This window comes from Anopheles cruzii, chromosome X, assembly GCF_943734635.1.
Source record: "Anopheles cruzii chromosome X, idAnoCruzAS_RS32_06, whole genome shotgun sequence".
NCBI lineage: Eukaryota > Metazoa > Arthropoda > Insecta > Diptera > Culicidae > Anopheles > Anopheles cruzii.
This window is the reverse complement of record NC_069143.1, coordinates 5,752,877-5,773,778: the sequence shown is the minus strand read 5'-3', so window position 1 is coordinate 5,773,778 and position 20,902 is coordinate 5,752,877. Positions and strand designations below refer to the sequence as shown.

At 44.1% G+C, this 20,902-nt stretch overlaps 2 protein-coding genes across 4 annotated transcripts; one reads left to right on the top strand and one right to left on the bottom strand.

Moving 5' to 3' along the window:
- Window positions 1–1,096: 1,096 nt before the first annotated feature.
- On the top strand, window positions 1,097–6,613 carry LOC128273053 (glutathione synthetase-like). Of its 3 annotated transcripts, none has more exons than XM_053010968.1 (7): window positions 1,097–1,120; window positions 1,508–2,112; window positions 2,197–2,409; window positions 2,928–3,100; window positions 5,353–5,395; window positions 5,472–6,250; window positions 6,317–6,613. In XM_053010968.1, exons 2-7 carry the CDS (start codon window positions 1,957–1,959, stop codon window positions 6,441–6,443), a joined length of 1,491 nt encoding a protein of 496 aa, XP_052866928.1. In that variant the 5' UTR covers window positions 1,097–1,120; window positions 1,508–1,956; the 3' UTR covers window positions 6,444–6,613. The 3 variants fall into 3 exon arrangements, with proteins under 3 accessions (XP_052866928.1, XP_052866944.1, XP_052866936.1); XM_053010976.1 differs by lacking the exon at window positions 2,928–3,100 and adding an exon at window positions 4,247–4,374 and having other exon boundaries at window positions 1,104–1,120; XM_053010984.1 differs by lacking the exons at window positions 2,928–3,100; window positions 6,317–6,613 and having other exon boundaries at window positions 5,472–5,610.
- Window positions 6,614–6,953: 340 nt separating this feature from the next.
- Window positions 6,954–18,988, bottom strand: LOC128272186 (rho GTPase-activating protein 190). The gene is made up of 11 exons (XM_053009945.1): window positions 18,839–18,988; window positions 17,592–18,736; window positions 16,177–16,629; window positions 14,476–16,100; window positions 14,028–14,072; window positions 12,950–13,540; window positions 12,462–12,847; window positions 12,016–12,352; window positions 11,515–11,794; window positions 11,155–11,399; window positions 6,954–10,524 (listed from the first exon to the last, which is right to left on the bottom strand). Exons 1-10 carry the CDS (start codon window positions 18,986–18,988, stop codon window positions 11,201–11,203), a joined length of 5,211 nt encoding a protein of 1,736 aa, XP_052865905.1. The 3' UTR covers window positions 6,954–10,524; window positions 11,155–11,200.
- Between the last annotated feature and the right edge of the window lie 1,914 nt (window positions 18,989–20,902).

Sequence of the window (20,902 nt, the reverse complement as noted above, 5' to 3'; positions counted from 1 at the left end):
GTGGTAAAGAAATATGTTAAAACGATTTTCTCCGCTTTATTCGCTTCACTTTGTGTTAAATTGTCGTGATAGGATAGGACTTGATGCATAGGACTACGCGATAGGAATACTTCGATACTGCGTATGCACACGACCTCATGCAACGAATGGCTTGCACACTAAACAGTGATTTCTCTTGTGAGCTGAAACTGCCTACTAGCACCACCGCACCTTGGCTAGATAAAGTTCGAGTGAGCGAGCGCTATTAGACTCTAACTGCATGACTATGGCTGTCAGTAAGCACTCTATGTTTGAAAACCTGAAGCTCGGCAAAATGACAGCGGATGTAGTGAGGCCATAGTTCTGTTGTTTACGTTTTTATGTAATTTTACCAGACTGAGGGGCCACGACTAGGTATCGCCCTGATTGAATGTGGCCAAGGTGCGGTGGTCTAGTAGGCAGCCGACTTCAGCTAGTTGACCTACATCTCTTCAAACCCCCCCCCCCCCTCCACCACCGCCATACAACCTGTGCGTTCGGGCAATGCATCCACACACGCTTCAACACCCTACGATTGTAGTAGTGTGATGCAGCAACATTGCCACTCACTGTTCCACTTATGAAAAATACACGGAACGAAATCGTATACCTTTCAGACTCCAAGCAACTTTGTTTTTCAACAAACTCCAGACGTCAAACAAATGATAACCTTCACAGAAACAATGGAAAGGATGAGTCTTCTCGAATTGATTCACTTTGTTCTATTGTCCTCACTGCCCTACTCCTTAATTTTTGCCAGTTGTCCTTACTTTATGTCAATATACCTGCACTCCGCTGACCACTTCACATTGGCTTATGCTCTCTCTCTTTTGCATTCAAACACACACATCCGCCCGTAAGTCCTTATTATTTTGCATCGCGTTGGCAAAGTTGGCACTTCACTTTTATCCTTGTCCTTCTCAGTTTCAATTTTACCTTAGGCCACGGCGCGTCGGTCGTCGGTTTAATCGGACGCGCACAGTGGTCAATCAACCATCTGTTCAGTACTCTTCGCTGCACTGACTCTCTGTGCTTGCTACACACGCTCTGTTTCATGGGGTTTTTTGCCAAACATAGAGCCAGCGCGAAACAATACACCGACGTATGTGTATGTACTCGTACGATGTGAAACAAGCAAAGAAGGAGAACACAAACACATAGAGCCGAACGAAACCACGTAGCGAATGTGTGTGTGAGCTACTGGTGGTTATCATCAGCATGATGACGTTTGCGGTCGTTCTCTTTACTGTCCTACCTAAAGACAGAGGATCCGTAACTGCTCTACAGAAAGACCAGTCGATAACCTATCGGAGAACACCAGCTTCGTTATAAAACTGTTTCGGACATCCGCAACAGTATTCCCCATCAGGAACACAACTGCATGGTGATGGCTGCAAGCTGTATACAGAATATATAAACAAATTGTATATAATACAAATTGTCAGGCTGACGATGGCTTTCGTTGTTGCTAATTGTTTTTATTTTTAAGGCCCGCCCACGCCAGCCCACTGTTCGGCTATTGGTTTTGCTTTTAATCTTAGAGGAACGGAACCAAAATCAACGTGATCGAAAGTAAATCGAATCAGAAGACTGGTCCATCTAATGTTGGGATTCCGAAGATGGGGTGAAAAAAATTTCGATTGTGGCTGTCGTCGAAGTTTTCAGCTTCAATTTCACCGAAGAACCAATCAGCCAACATGTCTCGGTAGTGTACGGCTAACTCATTGACGTTCACTGTCACTTCACTGACAATTAATCGCGCTCAGCATGATGGTAGTTTGTTGTGTCGTGTGTGCAGTGTAACTGGAAAGCTGCGCTGTTATCTTATCAGAAACGAAACGGTTGTCCATGCCTTTCTGCCTGTGTGCTGCAGCAGTCTGTGTATGACTTGAGTGAAAAAGTGGAAGACAAAATTTAACAAATAGCAGCCTCAACAAAATGAGCCACGTAAATACATCGACGCTCGAATCGTGCGTTCCGCTGCCGTTGGATGACGTCCTGCTCAACGATGTGATCGAGAAGGCGAAGGATTGGGCTGTAATGCACGGGGCTGCGATGCGCTCGAAGCAAAACTTTAATCCGGATGCAGTGCAGGTAGGAAGGAAGTGCGATTTAGTGCGTATTATGTAATAGTTGGGAGCTAATATTTCTCTTTTCTCCGTTGTACCGACTCTGCAGTTCGCTCCGTTCGTACTAACACCGTCCTCGTTTCCGCGTGTGGAGTTTCTGAAAGCAGTCCGTCTGCAGCCGCTGTTGAATGAGCTTATCCATACCGTCGCGCACGATAGCAAGTTTTTGCTCGACACTCTTAAGTCGACGGAGCAAGTGGACGAGTTCACTCGTGAGTTGATCGGTATTTATCGGAAGGTGCTGGCGGAAGGGATTACGCAGGTAAGGGGAAGTGGGAAGGATATTTTTTCGCTAGATGTGCAACACCGCATTTCAAACCGGTATATGTAGCTGCGAGTATCTCCATCCAAATTTCGTCGTTTTGTTGAATTCAGTCAATCCGATAAGGTTAAAATTAACACGCGGAAGCTTTTATATTACCTCATTGTTGGTGAAGGAGGGTATGTGTAATTTGATGGTGTTTACGGAATAATTAAAAACTTCAACAAGGATTAGTAGGGTCACGCTTAGCAACTGGTAAAGACCTGTTTATTAGATTGTTCAGCATATTGGAAGTTTGTAGACGTCGAAGGGCGTCGAGCAACGTAATAAAACCATTGGTAGTAGTATACACCCTGATTTCCCCTTTCAAATGTACTCCTTTTCACACTGTTTCTCGGTGGTTAACAATACGAACGATTTAAATCATTGAAACCGTTGACACACTCAACAACCACAACAAAACTTTTCCTCACTCGAATTTCCGCGAATGAATGAAACCCTGGGGTTGAATCCGGCAGCCGCTTAGCCTTGGGTTGCTTCGATCGGACTTGATGCTGGAGACAAGGTGCGACAACGAATGCCGGGAACGACTGCGACCGTTTAACGCTTACTGCTGCTGGAAGCAGGTGGAGATTAACACGATCGCGTCCGGTTTCGGCCATCTAGGACCCTCAAGCAAATATCTGCACAGGTTTTTACTGCTACAATTTATCATTTGTTAACGTATTGACTATAGTTCGCGATGTGGTTTTTCACTTCCCTCTCACATTACTTTTCGCATTCACCCTTCTTTGTTTTTTGCTTTCTTTTGTTACATTTTATAACTAATCAAACATATTTGAAGCTGCCATGGCCTGACTTGTTTTAGAAAAAAATTGTTAAAAAAGGAAATGATACCAAAAACGCAAACGTCTTTTATTTTGCCGCCCCAACTCCAGCTTTATTATTGTCTAATGTTTGTACTTAGTGTCTAATGTTTGACCTTTTCTGGGTTTGGTTTTCATATCGTCGTTTTGTGTGCATTAATGCATTATAGTTAGCGCCTAGTTCGTAATGTCGCTCGCATGCCACAGTCCGTTATCTAGGCATGTTTTTCCCTCATTGATCATTTAAAACTACGAGGCAAACATTAAAGTACGCAAAACTAGACTAATGGCGTTTTGTTGCCACTTTGCCAAACGCCAAACTGACTTGTAGCTTTATCGTGATAATCTTTGCTGTTTGTTGTTTACTCCGATTCTTGACCCCTATTTTTAACCATTTTATATTTTTGTCTTGGCTCCCGGATGCAAAATGAATCGAGTTTTTATAGGCAATGTTAGAATTGTTAAAATGTTCACCATATAGAAATGCTTCAGCATAAGTTGCTTATTCATATTTGTTGATACGCGCCATTCCCGCGCCAAGGCCCGCGCTTGTTCATTTATAGACCGTGTGGACTTAATGCTGAATTAAGCTCCGTTGTGCTGGACACGTCATGGACATTACGTTTGATAGTTTATTTATATGAACGGGCTTGAATCCCACTGTTTGCAAACGAAATTTGGCTCTTGTTCATAAGTGATTATGAATAGGAACGGGCTTCGCTCCATGTTTGTTTTTCAATTTGATGTGATTTATTCATGTTTATGCGGAGTAACCGGAGTTCATAGTGCAGGGCAAACTCGTTGGCAGCATGGCGGTGTTCGTAGTACAGGGCAAACTCGTTAACAGAACGACGGATGATAATATCGCAAACAAATACCTGTTGGTATGACCGCACTACCGTGGCGGTGAAGCATCTCAATGGACATGGATCGTACAACTACGTATTTATTTTTATTTGGCCGTTTTCCAGACTGTAACGCTCGCACTGCTCCGGTCCGACTATTTGCCCAACTTAACTGAAGCTATCAAGCAGGTGGAAATAAATACGATCGCCTCCAGCTTTGGTGGTATTTCTACCAACATAAAACCGATGCATAGGTACATTATATAGCTTCTCCACTTTCTCTAATTTTCACTTTATTTGTCTATCTGTCTTTTCCTATCTTTTGTTCATTCACTTTTTTTCGCTTTTATTTTCTATCGTGCCTATTTCAACCCTAACTATTTATTTTTATTTTAAATTTTCTTTTAAATATTTTTAGTAATACTTAAAATTATCTTCTATCTTCTAATATCAATTTCGCACGTGTTAATTTAGTCCATGTCCCTAAAGTTGGTGAAAGTTACTGTTTATTTTTGTTCGTTTTTTCGTCTTATCAGCATTTTGACGATAGTTTTTCGTGGCAGTACAGAAATAGTTTAGCCAGTTAAAAAACAACACTTCGAAAATGTATTTATTTCTTTTGCATACATTACCCTATACGTAGTCTTCAGAAATAGGTGCATATGCTTTATAACGGAATTCGGTATATAGGTAGAGGTTATTTTGACAGAGGTAGTTTCTTCTTTTGAAAGATAATGTTTCGGTAGATATTAAGCAGCTGCAAACCTGCTTGTGTGTGTGTGTGCTTATGCATTCGATATCACAACGATTTCTCACAGTACAACCATTTCCAACATCCTTTCTAAATCTGCGAAATTTTACACTTTTTGGTGATCTAGTGTTTTGCACGCACGTAGACATGCGCAAAATTTTAGCGGCTTTTATCGTCTCTGCGCAGCAATTTTTCTTTTTCATTCACTAATTTGTTATCAAAGTGTTATTTCCTGTTTCCGTTAGACTATCCTTATCTAATATAACACTTTTGTTTGGCCGTTCTATTACTATCTACTTTTGAAATCCACGCAGCACATACTAATCTAATGATTCCTTGTTTATTCTACTTCATCAATATTGAAAAAAATACTTACTACATCAATATTGCAAACATACTGTGTTTTGCAACAAAACATAATACAACAAAAACGCGATACAACCAAATTGTGCATTCGTCCTGGGGCATCTTCAAAAATCAGCTACATTCTCAACGAGCTTGGCTACCAGGATAAAGTAGCGAATGTAAGTAGAAGCTCGTTTTAGGTTTTGCTTATTTGCCGTTCCGTTTCCTTTGTCAATATGTGTCGGGTTTTTGCAGCTACCCGAAAACATGGCCCTGTCGGGACTATGCGATGCAATGGTGGAAGCCTGGAAGCTGCAGAACTGCCCGACATCACACATTCTATTCGTTGTCGAAAACGTTACGTACAACATTTGCGATCAGCGCCTTCACGAATTTTACATTCGAGAAAAGTACCCTCATGTAGGCGTTGTCCGACGTACGCTAACTCAACTACACCAAGAGGCCACGTTGGGCCCGTCCGGTCAACTGTTGACTGACGGTCTGCGAGAAGCGAGCGTCGTGTATTTCAGAGCAGGCTACGAACCGGGACACTATCCGAGTGGTAACGAGTGGGCTGCTCGGCTACTGATCGAGCGGTCGCGTGCAATCAAGTGTCCGTCGATTCAGTATCACCTCGCAGGCACGAAGAAGATTCAACAGGCCTTGGCCAAGCCAGACGTGTTACGTCGGTTCGTTAAAGAGAAAGAGAAAATTGAAGCGATCCGCGACATCTTCACTGGGCTATATTCGCTTGATTTCGACGAAGAGGGTGATGCAGCGGTGCGTCTGGCACTGGAGAATCCCGAGCGATACGTGTTGAAACCACAGAGAGAAGGTGGTGGTAACAACGTCTACGGGACAGACATTCCGGCTACACTCGCGGCGATGGAGGGCGAAGAACGCTCCGCCTGGATACTGATGGAACGTATTTTTCCGCCGCTTTCGACCGGCTATATAATCCGCCCAAACGGACCTAACCCTCCGCCCTTGGTGCAACTAGTTTCCGAGCTCGGTATTTTCGGCGCCATTATCGGGTCAGTTCTACGCTACCGGAGCACGATACATTTTAGACACTCACACATCAATGTTGTCGTTCACAGAACCAAGGATAAAGTACTGTACAACAAACAGGTAGGCCACATGCTCCGTACGAAGCTTTCAACAGTCAACGAAGGCGGTGTGGCTGCCGGTCTCGGAGCTCTCGATAGTCCATATTTGATTGACTAATGTAGTGGCAACGACTACGATGATACCCGGCGATAAGCGATGTGCCTTTAAATCTATCGAAACATTCTAATTCAACAAGAATTGCGTTTACAACTTTTCTGCTACGTGGTAGGAAAACACTAAACTTCTTCAAGGTTCTGCATTATACGAATAAACAAGAAAAGGAATAAAAATGTACATCTATTTACAAAACCTGTGTTTAAACTTGGGTAGTATTCCGGTCAGGTACCCGTTGGAGGTTGGAAATCTGCGGTAAGAAGATGGCGGGAGTGCGTCAATAGAGGCGCCAAAACGGACGGGAATATGATGTGGAGGACGAAGGCGCTTGACCGCGAGCGTTGGAAGAGATGTTTGATGCAAGCCAAGACCGCTCGGCGGTTGTAGCCGGATAAGTAAGAAAGATAGTAAGTATGTTAGTAGGTAAGTTTTACCTTGGTCATCTAGTGATAAGTCGTTTTGCATTTCTTTTCGTTGATTTTTATTACATCTTCATGTCGACACATTTTGGACACAGAGACTGCACATACAATTGTGGACATTTCATTGTGTTTTAAAATATAATTGAGTATTGTTTAAGCTTTAAAATAGTTCTCATCTTCCGTCGGATCACATCGGTTTCTTATCTAATTTATTCGATCGCTTTCCAAACGGTCAGTGGCTCTTTCGACTCAACGTTCCAACGGTGTTTCCAACGCGATCGCGGCTGCCTAAGACGTCTGATGACCAATCACACAGCGCACGGTCCATAGGATGGAAAAAGCGAGGAAGAGAGTAAAATGGTAGTGCATAGTGGTATCTAGCAAGATTCAAAGTCACGGCTCCTTCTTTCGACTTCTTTTTCACCTAGCATGTACGCAGTGCAGTCACTTTGTTTATCAAATCGTTTCTCTGCTTTGCTTGCGCTTGAATGAGGCATACACACGCACAAGGTACAGTCAACAGCACGATGAATAGAAAGAGAATACCAGTGCGAAATAGTTAAAAAAGCCAATACATGATTTATGTTTGTGCTTTCTTGTGTTTGCTTGCTGCAGTGTTTAACTGTTGTTTTATACTTATACACCAATGTTTAGTGATGCTCTAGGTTTAGAAATCTAGCTCCGGAGGGCGATTGGTTTTTCCTTCTTTTTTCACTTCTCGTTTGACGCTGTGAGCTGTTTGTTGCCATTATATAGTTAATTTACACATTGAATGCTGGACGTCTCGCGCCGCAACAGCGCAAGATCGGTCTGCTTTCCCCGATTGTTTTCATCACTCGCGTGTGTGTGTATTTTAAAAGTCACAAGAATTGCATTTTCTCCGCACGGCAAAGGCAAACATAACATGCCATTATAAAACATCATGCGAATGAAAAACGTGCATCTTACGCTTTATAAAAATGCACGAAACGCATTGTCTTACCACCGCAGTAAGGTTCCGCGAATTACGCAAATGAAAGAATGCAAAGTACAAAAAAACATTTTCAACATGTTTTTGTGTATTTTTTTCTGGTTTTTCTACACGCAAACCCGAAAGAATCCACGATATTTGTTTAAGTTTGGAATAATGAACGCATGTCTTGCTTCTACACGTCTGCAGCTTTCACTGGACATCCGTTTTAAGAGTTAACAGAAGCGTAAGCATAATGCTAGAATAAAATTATATTACAAGACATTAATTAATAGTTTCGTTTTTATCACCACATATTTGTTTACAGGTCGTTTTTTGTATCGGTAGCATTATCGGTAGTTTGTTCGAAAGTCAAAGCAATATCATTTTTCGTGCAGCTTGGCCAATTATCTTCTTCTTCTTCTTCTTCTTCTTCTTCTTCGGGAACAACCGCTAAGCGGTCTTATCCTGCACCAGAGAGCATGTTAATCTCTGATGCTCTATGTAACGGTTCGTTTTTTAGGGCGGGGGCAATTATAGATTGCCAAAACATTTCCATTGCCAAACCATTCATTTTCATTGCCAAAACATGTCATTTTGCGACGGCGCATTTAATTTTTTTTAATGGGGTTGATACCATTGCGATGATGGTTTAATCATTTGTCTACATCGCGGAAGCCTTTTTTGGCAATCCGTAATTGGCTATGCTGCACGAAAAATTGTATTGCTCAATTGACTATGTTTCTTCATTAGGTAAAACAGGACACGGTCTGCTTTGCATTGCACGATTCCATTGGAACTGCTTCTAATAGTTTCGTTTTTTTAAAGATTGGAAATGCATGTAGTCACCAAGAAGCCGATGCAAAAAAAAATATAATAACTGCTGCGGTATCAATAGACATATAATACGAAAGGGACTTGTGTGCGATTGCTACTACTGCACCGGACACGCAATACACATGTTTTTTCTTATTTTCCTCATCTACTTTACCTTCACCTATTTTAGTTTTCCATAGCACCTACCGACTGCTCGCTTTCCTTCTTCTTGAAGGAACTATCAACACGAACTCTTTTCTTGCTGTTGTCATTGTTTTGTTGTTTTGTTTTTTTTTTTAATTTTATGTGGCAGGGCATTATTCGAATAGCAATAAGATTTGCAGCTTTTTCCTATCTTTTCCGGATCCTCTGTTACGTTTTCAAAAATATTGCGTAATTAAATATACGACAACCTAATACGCCTTCCAATATTTAATCTCCTTTCTGTCTTTATACAGGGCGCGTAATCATGATAGGAGATATTCAATGGTTAAATTACTCCGCCACTTGCCAGTCGGTTTTGACAAAAAAGCCAGATTCTGAAAGCCTATGCCGTTTTAGTCATAGATCGATTTACGTCAAAAGCGGGCTGAAATTGTAGCGCTCTACATTGAAAATAATCGTTCAACTGTGAAAACTGTGCGTGCTTATTGTTGCCGAATTTCTTCTGACTTTTTTCTGTGGGGCTATTTGAACAGTAAGGTGTACATGTGCAAGCAAACCGAAGAGCATTGCAGAACTGAAAGCTAACATCACAGCGGAAATTGCTGCTACTACGCCCGAAATGTTGTGAAATACAATTAAAAATGCCCAAAAAGGCCGCTTTTTTTGTGTTTAATAGACGCGGTCATATGAACGACATTGTATTCTGAGTGAATTATCAATAAACGGCATTCTATACCCTTAAAAAATCTTGTTCATTTACTAAAATCGACTAAAAACGGCGGAGTTATCCTACATTTAAATATCTCCTGTCGTGATTACGCACCCTGTATTTCTACTATCATCTTTCCCTTTATACTTTTCTTATCTGTGGGCAACAGACAAACGACAAATAAATACTTGGGGAGAAAAAATACTCCAACATGTATTTTTGTTATTTCTTTTCAGTAGAATGATTTTTCGGAATTGTGGTGTGTGTGTGTGTGTGTGTGTGCTTTTTGTTTTTATATTTTACTCCATGGTTCGTTCTTGCGCCCTAAGAAAAGTAATAGGCCGTTCACTTCAGAAAGCCAAAAGCAATCGGTACTTAATAGCTGTGGCATTTAGTTAGGATTTTATCACACTTCTCATGCGCGAATGTTCCTTAAGCCAAGTCGTCGTGTACAGCATTATACTGCTTTGTACGTATTATCAATCAAAAGATACTATTGGGTGGGTATTACCCATGGCAAAGAAAGGGCAAAACATATTCACTGTTTCACTCGTTCTCCAATATTGGCAGATATCATCTCACCTCTGGAAAAGTTGCACGCAACAAGTGCCGTGATACAATTGAAACGATGAGACAGTCTATGAAATGAATTGATGGGGTCACTCCATTTCGTCAGCTCTCTGCGAAAATTTGCCTTGCATCTCTCATCTATCCTCGAGTGTATAACGATACAAAGATTTTATGGGTAATATTTGAATAGTCAATACTGTGCACACATGAAATCATTTTACACAAACTTGTCACAGATTCTAGGCAAGCAGAATATGTACCTGTCACATTGAAAATGGAAAAGAAACTCCTGTCTGCTTATCTATTTCTTCCTTTCGTCTGTATGTGGTGGTTACTATGTATAATATGTTGGTGACAAGAGGCAAAGTCGTGGGGTGGGAGGGCGGTGTGCCGTCGTTTTCCAACAATCCAAATATGCGTGCAGTAAACGCCTTCACTATGCGTACGGTAAATCTGCAATGGGAAATTGGTGCATTATCTATTCCTATCTAATGCTACATGGGTTGAGTTGGTGTGTGGTTCTTTTTTTCTTCTTGTCTTCTTTGTCTTTTGCGGACTTGCTGTCATCGAATTGGTTTGGAAGTCTAACAGGTTGAATAAAAGCGAAAGCTCAACGAAGTATTGGAGGGCGTTCTGTGTTGAAATGCGTTGTCTTCGAGAGACGTTTTTACCGGATGTTTATTAGAATATTACTTTCAATTGTTCTGTTTTTGTTGATATCTTTTGCATTTCCACGACGTACTTAATTTGCTTTGTTTCCTGAAACGCCGGCAAACATTTACAGCTTAGCCTCCAAACATAAAACGTGGTGATGGAGGCGGGAGAAATGGACGACATTTGTTTAGTTTTCCTGTTCTCGCTGGATTCGAATGACTCCGGGAAAAACTATAATCATTATTTTCTAATTCATTACTAACCTGCGGTTGTTAAAGCTGTATTATAAACACGCACATACCCGCATTAAAGGAGCGATAGCGTGTAATTAGGAAGGAGCATGGGCACGGGCAAAAAGCTGAGATAACTATATTTTTGTTTGTGTTTGTGTTTTAATGTTTGTGTGTTAAGTAATCCCTTCAAATTTACCTCACTACTCCATTTTCATCCACCACCGTGCCATCCTTTATGCGCATCAAACCATCACGAACGCTTCTTCGCCGCAAAACAGAAAGGGAAACTGATCAATCATCGTTTGAACAATGTCTTCCAGATAAGGGCGCATCGTTTCAAAACGCATCATGTCGGTGAACTCAATCGGCAGCAGCGTCGGCCACCAGCATATCGCCAGGTTCTTACTGTCCATACTGTTTAATTTCGAGTTCTCAGATACCCTACAGGTATTTGCGAGAGAAAGAAAGCGAAAGGAGGGGAGGGGGAAAAGAGAGAGATACAATTCAAATATGAGAATGCATAGATGGTAACAGGTTAGTAAAAAAGCAGACAAACCTCACAAAATGCTGAAAAATAAAACTGAGTATCGCGAAGTTGCTCGGCGGCAGCTTATTCAGAAGGCCACGCAACGCAATCAATCGGCAGCTTCGGTCGGTTTTCACCTCCATGTTGAGGCTGGTGATTGACTGCAAAGGTCGTGAACCAGCGATTTCTTCCAACTCACTCATTATTTCCGCACTAAAGAGGGCCGGCAGGCGCTTGGCGAAGAAATCCTTCAGTGCCGTAGCAACGGCGTTTACCGGAATGTCCAAAATCTCGATGTCGACGTTCACTTCTGGAAGATATAAGCAAAAATAGCAATAAAAACACACATACGTTTGATTCTGCAGACATTTCAACATATTATGCGAGTTCTAGTGCCTAATGCCACTAGAACTAATATCGTCACGGCCAATGTTTAATAGGCCTTTTTTTCGTTCGCTTGCCCATTGGGGCTGCTTAAACGAACAGTCATCATTGCCTTGCGAGGCTATTTTGCATTATCCAATGCCTTACCTTCTTCAAATTTCTGGTAAAGCAAATCGACATGCGTTCGGTTGCCGGGCACGCGATAAATCCCTTCGGAATCGAGACCTTCCTGTTCAATAAATTTGACGCATTTTTCTACGAACAATGGCACCAGGTTCTTGTCCGACTGCTTGAAGCTAGATAGTGAAGGTTGGGCCGCTACTGTCGCATTTTTCGAGCCTTTAGCATTTGCTTTCGTAGTGCTACGTGCATCTCGCGACTCCTTACTGCTGGCTTTACTGCTCGAGTCGATCTCTTTACCAAACCAGTTCTTGTGCTTTGGGATTAGCTTCTCGCGCTCACCAGACTTTGGTAACACTCCGAACTGTTGCCCACGTGTGTTTGTGAGAAAGAAGAAAGTACGACAGAATTGATAAGATTCAAAAAAAGAATTACTTATTCTGTAGTTTTAATTCGTTGGATCGTTTGCTTACGATTGGAGAGTTGTTGTCACGTGGGGAAGAAACGTCGACGCTGGATTCATCTTGGTCCTGCTTTTCGATGTTTTTCTCATTCTTTAGCTTCTGGTACATCATCGGCATACCGACGAGGGATGTCCCAAGTGGAGCACCGCCACCGCTAGTTGTGCCAAGCGTCAGTCCACCACCACAAGCCGTACCTTCACCGACCGTACTTGTCGATGATCCGAACGGGCCGATCGGTATTTTCGGTGGTTGCACCGGTATAGCAGTGCGCTTTTTGCGGTGCCGTTTATGTGATTGTGCTTTCCGATTTATCTTTGAGTAACCGTCCGTGGAACGTTTGTGCTCCAGCGAGCTGGAATCGCTCTCCGAGTCCGAATACTCAGGAATGTTGAATACTGTGGGTAAACAATCGCAAATCGATCGTTATTTATTAATTTACTTTTTGTTTGTTCCAATGTTTCAATGTTCAAAACTAAATAAAAATCATCGGTACTTACTCTGCTCCTTCTCTCGCCGCTGGCGCAGCTTGTTTTTATTGGTAGTTAACTCGTGACCACCCGGGCCCGTTCCGTCCGAGGCGCGACTCGCACCACCACCCGAGAACGTCGTAAATAATTGACTCGCCACATTGTTCACCGCGTCACTGAACGCGTCATTGATCTGTTCATAGCCGGCCTCGTCCTCGTACTCTTCGCTGTCGTCCTCCGGCGCGGCTAACGGAGCATGCTCGAGCTGCTGTTGTTGCTGTTGCAGCAATTTTTTTGCCTTTTTCTTTTTTTCTTTTTCTGTCATCGTGCCGGCTCCAGGACCTTCTCCAGATCCTCCACCACTATCACATCCACCACCACCAGCGCCACCAACATTCATACGAGCGATCGCCTCGTTGACGATGGCGAAACTTTTCAGGTTTAGTTTTCCCGGCTGCTTTAGGGTTTGGCTCGGTCCTTTGGGCCGTACTTTTCTTGCAAATGACGATTGGTTAGGGCGGCGCCCAGTCGTGAATGCGTGGTGAGCATTTACGTTTTTCCACAAGTCCTCACTTTGCTTGTTATCTTGCTTCGGTATAAGAAATCCGTCATCTAACCAGCCTGTGAGAGAGTTGAGTTTGATCTATATATAGATATATATTTGGCTTGAAGTCAAACAAACAATATTGCGAAACACGAAAGATGCATGCAACGAGAATACATAGACAAGCACAAAAAAATATTACGAATTCAATGCTTTTTTACTAAACATAATTTAGTTATTAAGAAAGGAAAAGATGCTACGGAAAACCAGACAACTATTTGACATGCACCAAACTGTAAGCATAAGTGAACATTTTTGTATCTTACTTCCCAAGTTAGCTTTCTAAGTATTTTTACAAAAAAAAAAACGATTGCTGTACCTTGCAGTACCGCAGCAGGAAGGACAAAATGGAGTAGCAACAAAGTGAAAGGCCAACCGTGCAAGGAATATGTTAAACGTTAAATGAAGAAAATACTGTTGAATGCATAAAACAGTTAACATCGACTTTTTGGCACTGGAAGAAAGCTACAGCACGCTTGGAAATTCGTGAATAGGTGTATAAACCTGAATCGTAGGTGTTGATCGAATCCTTGGATCCACTGACGTCGGCTGTTTTGTCCCCGCGAAAGATGACGCGACGGCGTAGACGGCGACGGACGAACCGGAGACGACGAAGATGATGAGGATGGAAACGAACAGCAGACAAGTTGTCACAGGTTAAGAAAAGATTAGAAACATGTTGGTTAAAACTACCGCGAGGGAAAGAAGGTTACATTTGCCTGAAGTATGGCAAGGGAAAGAAAACAATGACATAATTAGAAACAATAGTCAAAAAAACAGTCATTTTCAACTTAGCAAGTTCAAGAAAGCCAAAGAAAATGTTTGCAGAAAGGATTTCTGAAGGATAGAAAGACGATGAAGACATGAACCTAGAGATTTTCATTGATGCCTCTTCCTGTAAAATCGATGCGGGCCTGAAGATGTTCATGACTATAGAAGAGGCAATACTTACAGTTGATCTCCTCCAAACTTGACTGAGACTGCGACACGGTATTTGCCTTCAGTTGGCGCAGTATGGATGACGGTGTCAGTAGATGGTCGGGAGGAGCCGGCTCCGGAGGCGTCGTCGGCGGTGGATAGATCTGGAAGCCTTGATTGCTGCCACCCTTGTCGAACTCACTGCTGTCCTCGTAATAGTACATGTTATTGTACTGCTGCTGTTGCTGACCGTGCAACTGCTGTGCGACGTGCAGCTGCTGGTGCTGCTCTTGCTGCTTGAGACTGTCGAGATCGTCGAAAGAGTTGATCGAGCGATTGTCGAAAAGTTGCTGTGACATTTTCTGCTGCTGGCCATGGTGGCCGGACTGCTGGCCGTGAACCGAGTGGCCATGCTGATGCCCGCTACGATAGGTCGTCGCTGACCCATTGATGAGGTAGCTCTCGTAGCGTGGCGGTGGTTGCGGAACCTGGGACTGTTGTTGCGCCTGCTGCGTTTGCTGCTGTTGGTGTGGATGGTGGTGATGGTGCATGGAGTGTTCCATTGTGCCCTCACCCGAATCGATAGTTAGCGGTTCCTCCATATTAAACGCATGCTCAATTTCTGGCTTCTTGTCCCATGCCTCTTTAAGGAACGGTGCAAATGCGGCGAACCGAAACAGACCCTCGTCGTCCGACCCGGTTGCAAAGTGGGCCCGCAACTTGTCGGCGATTGCGTTTCCCTCTGTAATCAGCAGCTGCGACAGGTCGTTGTTAAAAAATGCGTTCACGCCTCCTTGCTCGGCAACCGCCACAATCTGCATCGGCAGATTGGGGATGTTGAGCGAAAACGCGCTCAGCGTCGACAGGGACGCTTTGCGCTTGCTCGAGTAAAGCAGAATGAAGCCGTGGATGAGATCGTCGCGAAACGCGTTGGCGCCGTGGTAGGAGGATAGGATCAGCTCTACGCGTCGCTTTGAGTCGCCGAGAAACATCTCGAAGATGATGTTACGCTCGCCCGCGCTGATGCAGGACTGCTCGAGCATCAGCGAGCTGAGTAGGTTCTCGAATGAGAATGGATCACCACAAAACAAACATAAAATCAACCGCAGGTCGGGAAGATCGTGCAGCGTAAGCCCGTACCGAAGATCCTCGAACGGTATCGAGTCGATCACACTGTTGAGTGTGGTGTCGATGAACTTGCTTTGCTGCTGTGACACAAAGAATTCGTTCTCGTCGATGAATACACAGTGCAACTTCTCGGCCAGTGACTGACCGTCTGTCTGCAGCTGGTGCAGCGTGCTTTGCTCGTTTTTATCATCGCTCATGAAAACGATGTGCAGATTGCTGACGCTGTCCTTGAAGTCAAGACTGTCGGCCAATAGTCGGTCAAGCACTTCGTACACGTACTGTAACGTGGTGCGGTTCGAGTAGCAACAAAACAATCCCTTAGATTGCAGTTCGAACGAGAATGAATCGTTATCACGATTGATCGTTTCGATGTTCAGGCCGTACACTTGCCCATCGACGATGTACTCGCCATTGTCATTGCAGTTCTGGTGTATTTTGTCGATAAAGTCGGCCGCTATGTAATCGAGCCCGATCACGATCAGATTTAACTGCAACTGCCCATCCTTTTGGGCGAATCGCGGATTCGGCGCACTGAAAAGATGGCAGAAAAACGACCAAAGTAAGTAGGAAGGTTAAGGAAAAAATGTGGGTGACGTGTATTGCTTACTTTTGGTTGGCGATCAATATCCGCTCTATAAGTGCATCGACGCAATTCGGAAAAGCGGGACAGTGCTCGCGGATTGGACAGTGTACGAAGCCGAGATGCTGAAACAACATTAACTTTCGGTCCTGGTCAAGTCGATCGAGCATTTTATACCGTAGATCCTCCTGCAGAACGTCCGTGATCTCCTTGATGTCGTTCTGAGTGATCGTGCCAGACGGTTCGATGTTTTTAAAGTGGTAGAATAGATCAGCATGCTCCATCAGAAGCTCCTGGAAGTTGTGTTTCGCAGTCTCAATCAGCTCTCGCTGGTGGTTGTCGTAGATTTGTTGGCAGTCGTGCTCAGACAGTGCTTCGAAGCACTCGCGCCCCATAAATAGAACGCGCACCTCTGAAAGCTGTTTGCCGGGCGTCACATAGCCAGTTTCCTCCAACAGCTTCTTGAACTGTTTCTTCCATCTGACGAGGGTTCATTGGCCGGGCCAGAGCGAAAGAAAGCAAGGGGAAACACACACGGGTAATTAATTTCGAGAGCACAAAATATGAGGTTGGATGGATGAAATAAAATATGACCAGCCAGGACAATCTGGATCCGGGCAGGATCGTTGCCTTTGCTGTAAATTATGTAATGGGAAACGGGTGCGGGACACGTCGAATGAAGGGATGGTATTGTTGGAACTTTCAATTCACCTCTTTGGCATCCTGTTGTAGGCATATACACAAACGCACACGAAATCACACCCCAAACACACACAAATGTGCGCGCGGCCACAATGGTTAACGGAGTGTGTGTGCAAGCAGTGAGTTTACGTTTTACGTTTAAAACCACAATACGCAAGCAAAGATAGCAAAAAACAGGAATAGAAAAAAAGTATAAACACGAGAATGTTAGGTTAGAGAATCATGAAATCCATTACACTGATGCGCATATAACACGCACTTTACTATTGGAGCCCCCTGGAGCGAGAGTAATCGTCTAGCACAAAATATACACAAAACTGGAACAAATCTTTAATGGAGCCAGCGGAAAAGCTCGAAAAGAGTACAAAAAAAAGAAAGAACTCCTCCATTCTGTTGTGCACCATATAAATACTTAATATGAATTAATTTTGCTTGATGTAATTATTAAACTATCAATGCATTAGAACCAGTGCGCTTTTTGAATGAAGCTCAAAAATTATCGTCAATACGTTAGGAAACTTTTGTTGATTAAATATGAAACCAATTACATTAACTCAAAAGTGAACATCATTATGAAGAGAAACCCACAGCAGCCGAAAACGTAACAATAAGTCCAAACTTAAGACTCACGAAGGAACTCTCTTTTCAAACTGCAAAACAATAGTAGAAAAAACAAAGGCAACACGCGAGCACTACTCTCAACTAATGCCCGTCGATTGAACGGATCCTTGGCTACTCACTCTAATCGTTTCTGCTCTTGCTGTAATGCGTTCATGTGGTTCTTGAAGACAGTTTCGGCATCGGGCGTGTCGAGAATGTCGAATGGTATCCGGTTTTCGTCTTCGACGTCACTCATGTCACTCAGCTCCGCCCAACTGCCACCTCGTTCGACCACGTCGAAAAAATACTGCTCGTAGTCAATATGGTTGCGGAAGTAACCGCGGATTGATGACCAGTCGCCGAAACTATCCAGTTCCAGGTTGATGCTGTTGATGTCGGGCAGCAGCTCCTGCAGCACGCAAGTGAACGAATCCACGTAGCTTTGAAGTTTTTTCGCTTGGTAGTCCTCGCGCAGCTTTTTCAAATGCCGGCGAAAGATACGCTGACCAGCTTCCTGGCCGAACAACTCGAGAAAGTCGCTCCATTCACGGTGATTGGAAAGCTTCTTCGACGAGCTGCTCCAGATCGACCGATGGTCGGTGATCTGGTTCCGTATCAGCCGTGTCACGTATTCGGTGCTGGCGTTCAGCAGATCGGTCCGCTGCCGCGCGGCCTCTACGTATGACGGGATCTTTGAGCGTTGCTTCGCCTTGTCGATCATCTGCGCTAGTACGACGAATGCCAAGTCGATATTGATGCTCTCGTGCGCGGACGTTTCGACCAGCAGTATCTGGCCCTTATACTCCTTGCGCGAGCATATTTTCTCCGCCTCGCGCACGTACAGCTCGCTGGCATCGTCGTTCTTGGTCGTCACCAACACGATCGGCTTCTTGTTCTTCAGCACGTTGCCGATGATTTGCGTCACGAACTCGATCTGCTTCTCGACCGTCCGGTTCGGTACGACGCTTACGTCAAACACGCAGACGAACCCGTCGACGAGGAAGCGCCCTTCCGGTAGCACCACCTCCTCGTATTCGTGTTCGATGCCGAGCTGGTTTTTACAGATGTACTTAAGCTTCTCCTGTGAGGCGAGCCGAATCGCGGCGCACCGCTTGATGTATGGCTCCATTTTACCAACTTTGAACGGCTGGAAAGTGGCATCGTCAACGAACTCGGTCTGTTCGGCCACACTGAAGTTGTACTCGATGCCCTCGTCGGATGTTTTGCGCACCTCTCCCCAGTAGAGAAAGTGATCGTTGTTCACAACGCGCCCACTAAAGTCCGACTGCGCCAAGTTATAGAGAAGGAACGTCATATTAGTACTTAGCTAAACAAAAACTCAGACAGGCACGCACACTTTGGTGCGTTCTTGTGCGCACACACTTACCTGACTCAGAACCGAGATGTGATCGATGGCATAATCGTCCGTTTTCGGGCGAACGAATCGATTGCAGAGACAGGACTTGCCTACGCCCAGCTGACCTTTGTCCTTCTCGACCCCGGAAAGACCCACGACGGACACATTGATCTGTTTCATCCTCCACGACCGTCACCGTCGCTTTCCTTTCTAAAAACCACTCGATCGCGCGATGTGGCGTCCGCAATGCAGTGGCTTTCTTTTCTCGATGCGAAACCGGAAGCGCTCCTGATCTAGGTGTTTTCCTCGATAATACCTCTTTTGTTTCAGTGCTACTGGTGCGCTCTCGGGCGCCTTGTGCCAGAACAACCAGAGCTTGCGGGAAAGGGAAAGTGACACAGGAAAAGGCACCACAAGCGCACGTCAACACCGGAAGCACGATCCGTAATCCGAACGGACACAATCCCTATCTGCGAATCGCAGGGTGAAGAAAGACAAAGTGAAAGACAGAGAGATAGATATATAGAGAGAGAAAGAGAGAGGGAAAGAAAGAGATTAATAAAAGAGTTGTTGAATCGCAAAGCAAAAATTGACCAGCGCGCGGTATCTTCAGGTGAGCGTTAGTTTAACATTTCGCACGACGTTTGAATTCGGTTCTCGATCTTTTCCACTGAGTGTGATCTAATTGCCGGGTAGCACCGGTTGTCAAGGGATTAGCACTGTCCATCCTGTAGATGGTGCGTGGTTTACCACCGCTGATAGAACAGTTGATAACGCTCGTCGCTGTTACGTAGCTGGCCTGGGCTCGAATGCCGGGATCGGTTGTCACACAACCATGGCCATGGTTTCGATTCCCGATACCGGCGTGACTGCGGGGTTGGCGCGGTACACACAACCCCGCCCGTAAAAACGAACCGTTACAGAAAGCATCAGAGATCAACATTGTCTCTGGTGCAGGCTAAGACCGCTCAGCGGTTGTCGCCGAATCAGAACAAGATGGTGCGTGGAATGATCAAATAAAAACCCCCAGAACGGATCTTTGCCGAGAAAATATACATAGAGAGATAAATCGTTGCATATTAGAATGCACATGCGTATGTGTATTGCCTGTTCATGATTGTTTGAAGTTTGAAGAAACCCGCTAGCAGTAATCGAACGCAGCAACACCAAGGGATTTCCCGGAGATAGGGCTGTTAGATTTCATGAATGTTTCAAGATAGAATGTCACTGCAGCAACATTCCCAAGGGATGGGAATGTTAGACTTTAGCATTGTTGTAACTCCCCTCTCATCAACCAAGCGGCAGACATATTGGCAACGACAGTGTTATAATATGTGAAGAATAAATGTGTCTTTGTTCTCCGCATCCTCCTGAGTACGTTAAAATACGAGATTTAAAATTTTCAAAACATAAAATGCAGCCCCCCCTATTAGTTAGTAACAAAGCTTGAAAGGTAAATTCTTCCTCTTTCAAACGCACCACATTTCATGTTAATCATGGATAACACATAAAAAAGTTATGTGCGTTTATGTGTACGTAGATTTGTGATGTGTGTTAAAAAAAACATGAAATAAAGCTGGTTAAATGAGATCCCCTAGGGAACATTGTCACCTTACATTCATATGCGCATGCGACGCTGAGAATGGTATCAGGATATGTGATGCGATGGAACGGCATTTCACACTTCCAGTCTTGATCGTAGCGTCGTTATGTTCGGTTCGGTCGATCGTTCTTTTCTTGCTCCGGGTCCGGTAGCACAAACTCAAAAACACCTCCTATCAAAGGACACCGATTGCGGGAAACGGGCCGACGCCCTCCGTGTGTGTTTGTGTTCTGCGTGAAATGATGCCACCTTTTCGTGACTTGTGATCGTTAGCCCCATTTTTGGTGCGGATCATCGTGTGGGGTGTGCATTATAAACGTGTCTAGACCCGAAAACTTGAGACCAGCAGTCTTCGTGCTTGATGCAGAATCCTTTTCGCCGCCAAAAACTTTCTACGTGGTGTAGGTGTGATCCTCAGCAACAAAAGCTATATTTGTGTGTAGGTTTAAAGCGTAGTATAGTGACCAGTTGCACATGTGCAAATATGGGAG

What these genes read in the sequence shown, in the direction of transcription:
- LOC128272186 (XM_053009945.1), bottom strand. Translation starts at nt 18,988, where the DNA reads ATGAAACAGATCAATGTGTCCGTCGTGGGTCTTTCCGGGGTCGAGAAG. An exon ending in AAGTTTGGAGGAGATCAACT is followed by an intron (nt 14,073 to 14,475) that starts GTAAGTATTGCC and finishes GGGACAAAACAG; the next exon opens with CCGACGTCAGTGGATCCAAG. An exon ending in TTACCAGAAATTTGAAGAAG is followed by an intron (nt 11,795 to 12,015) that starts GTAAGGCATTGG and finishes TATATCTTCCAG; the next exon opens with AAGTGAACGTCGACATCGAG.
- LOC128273053 (XM_053010968.1), top strand. Translation starts at nt 1,957, where the DNA reads ATGAGCCACGTAAATACATCGACGCTCGAATCGTGCGTTCCGCTGCCG. An exon ending in TTAATCCGGATGCAGTGCAG is followed by an intron (nt 2,113 to 2,196) that starts GTAGGAAGGAAG and finishes CCGACTCTGCAG; the next exon opens with TTCGCTCCGTTCGTACTAAC. An exon ending in TCAAGCAAATATCTGCACAG is followed by an intron (nt 3,101 to 5,352) that starts GTTTTTACTGCT and finishes TTCAAAAATCAG; the next exon opens with CTACATTCTCAACGAGCTTG.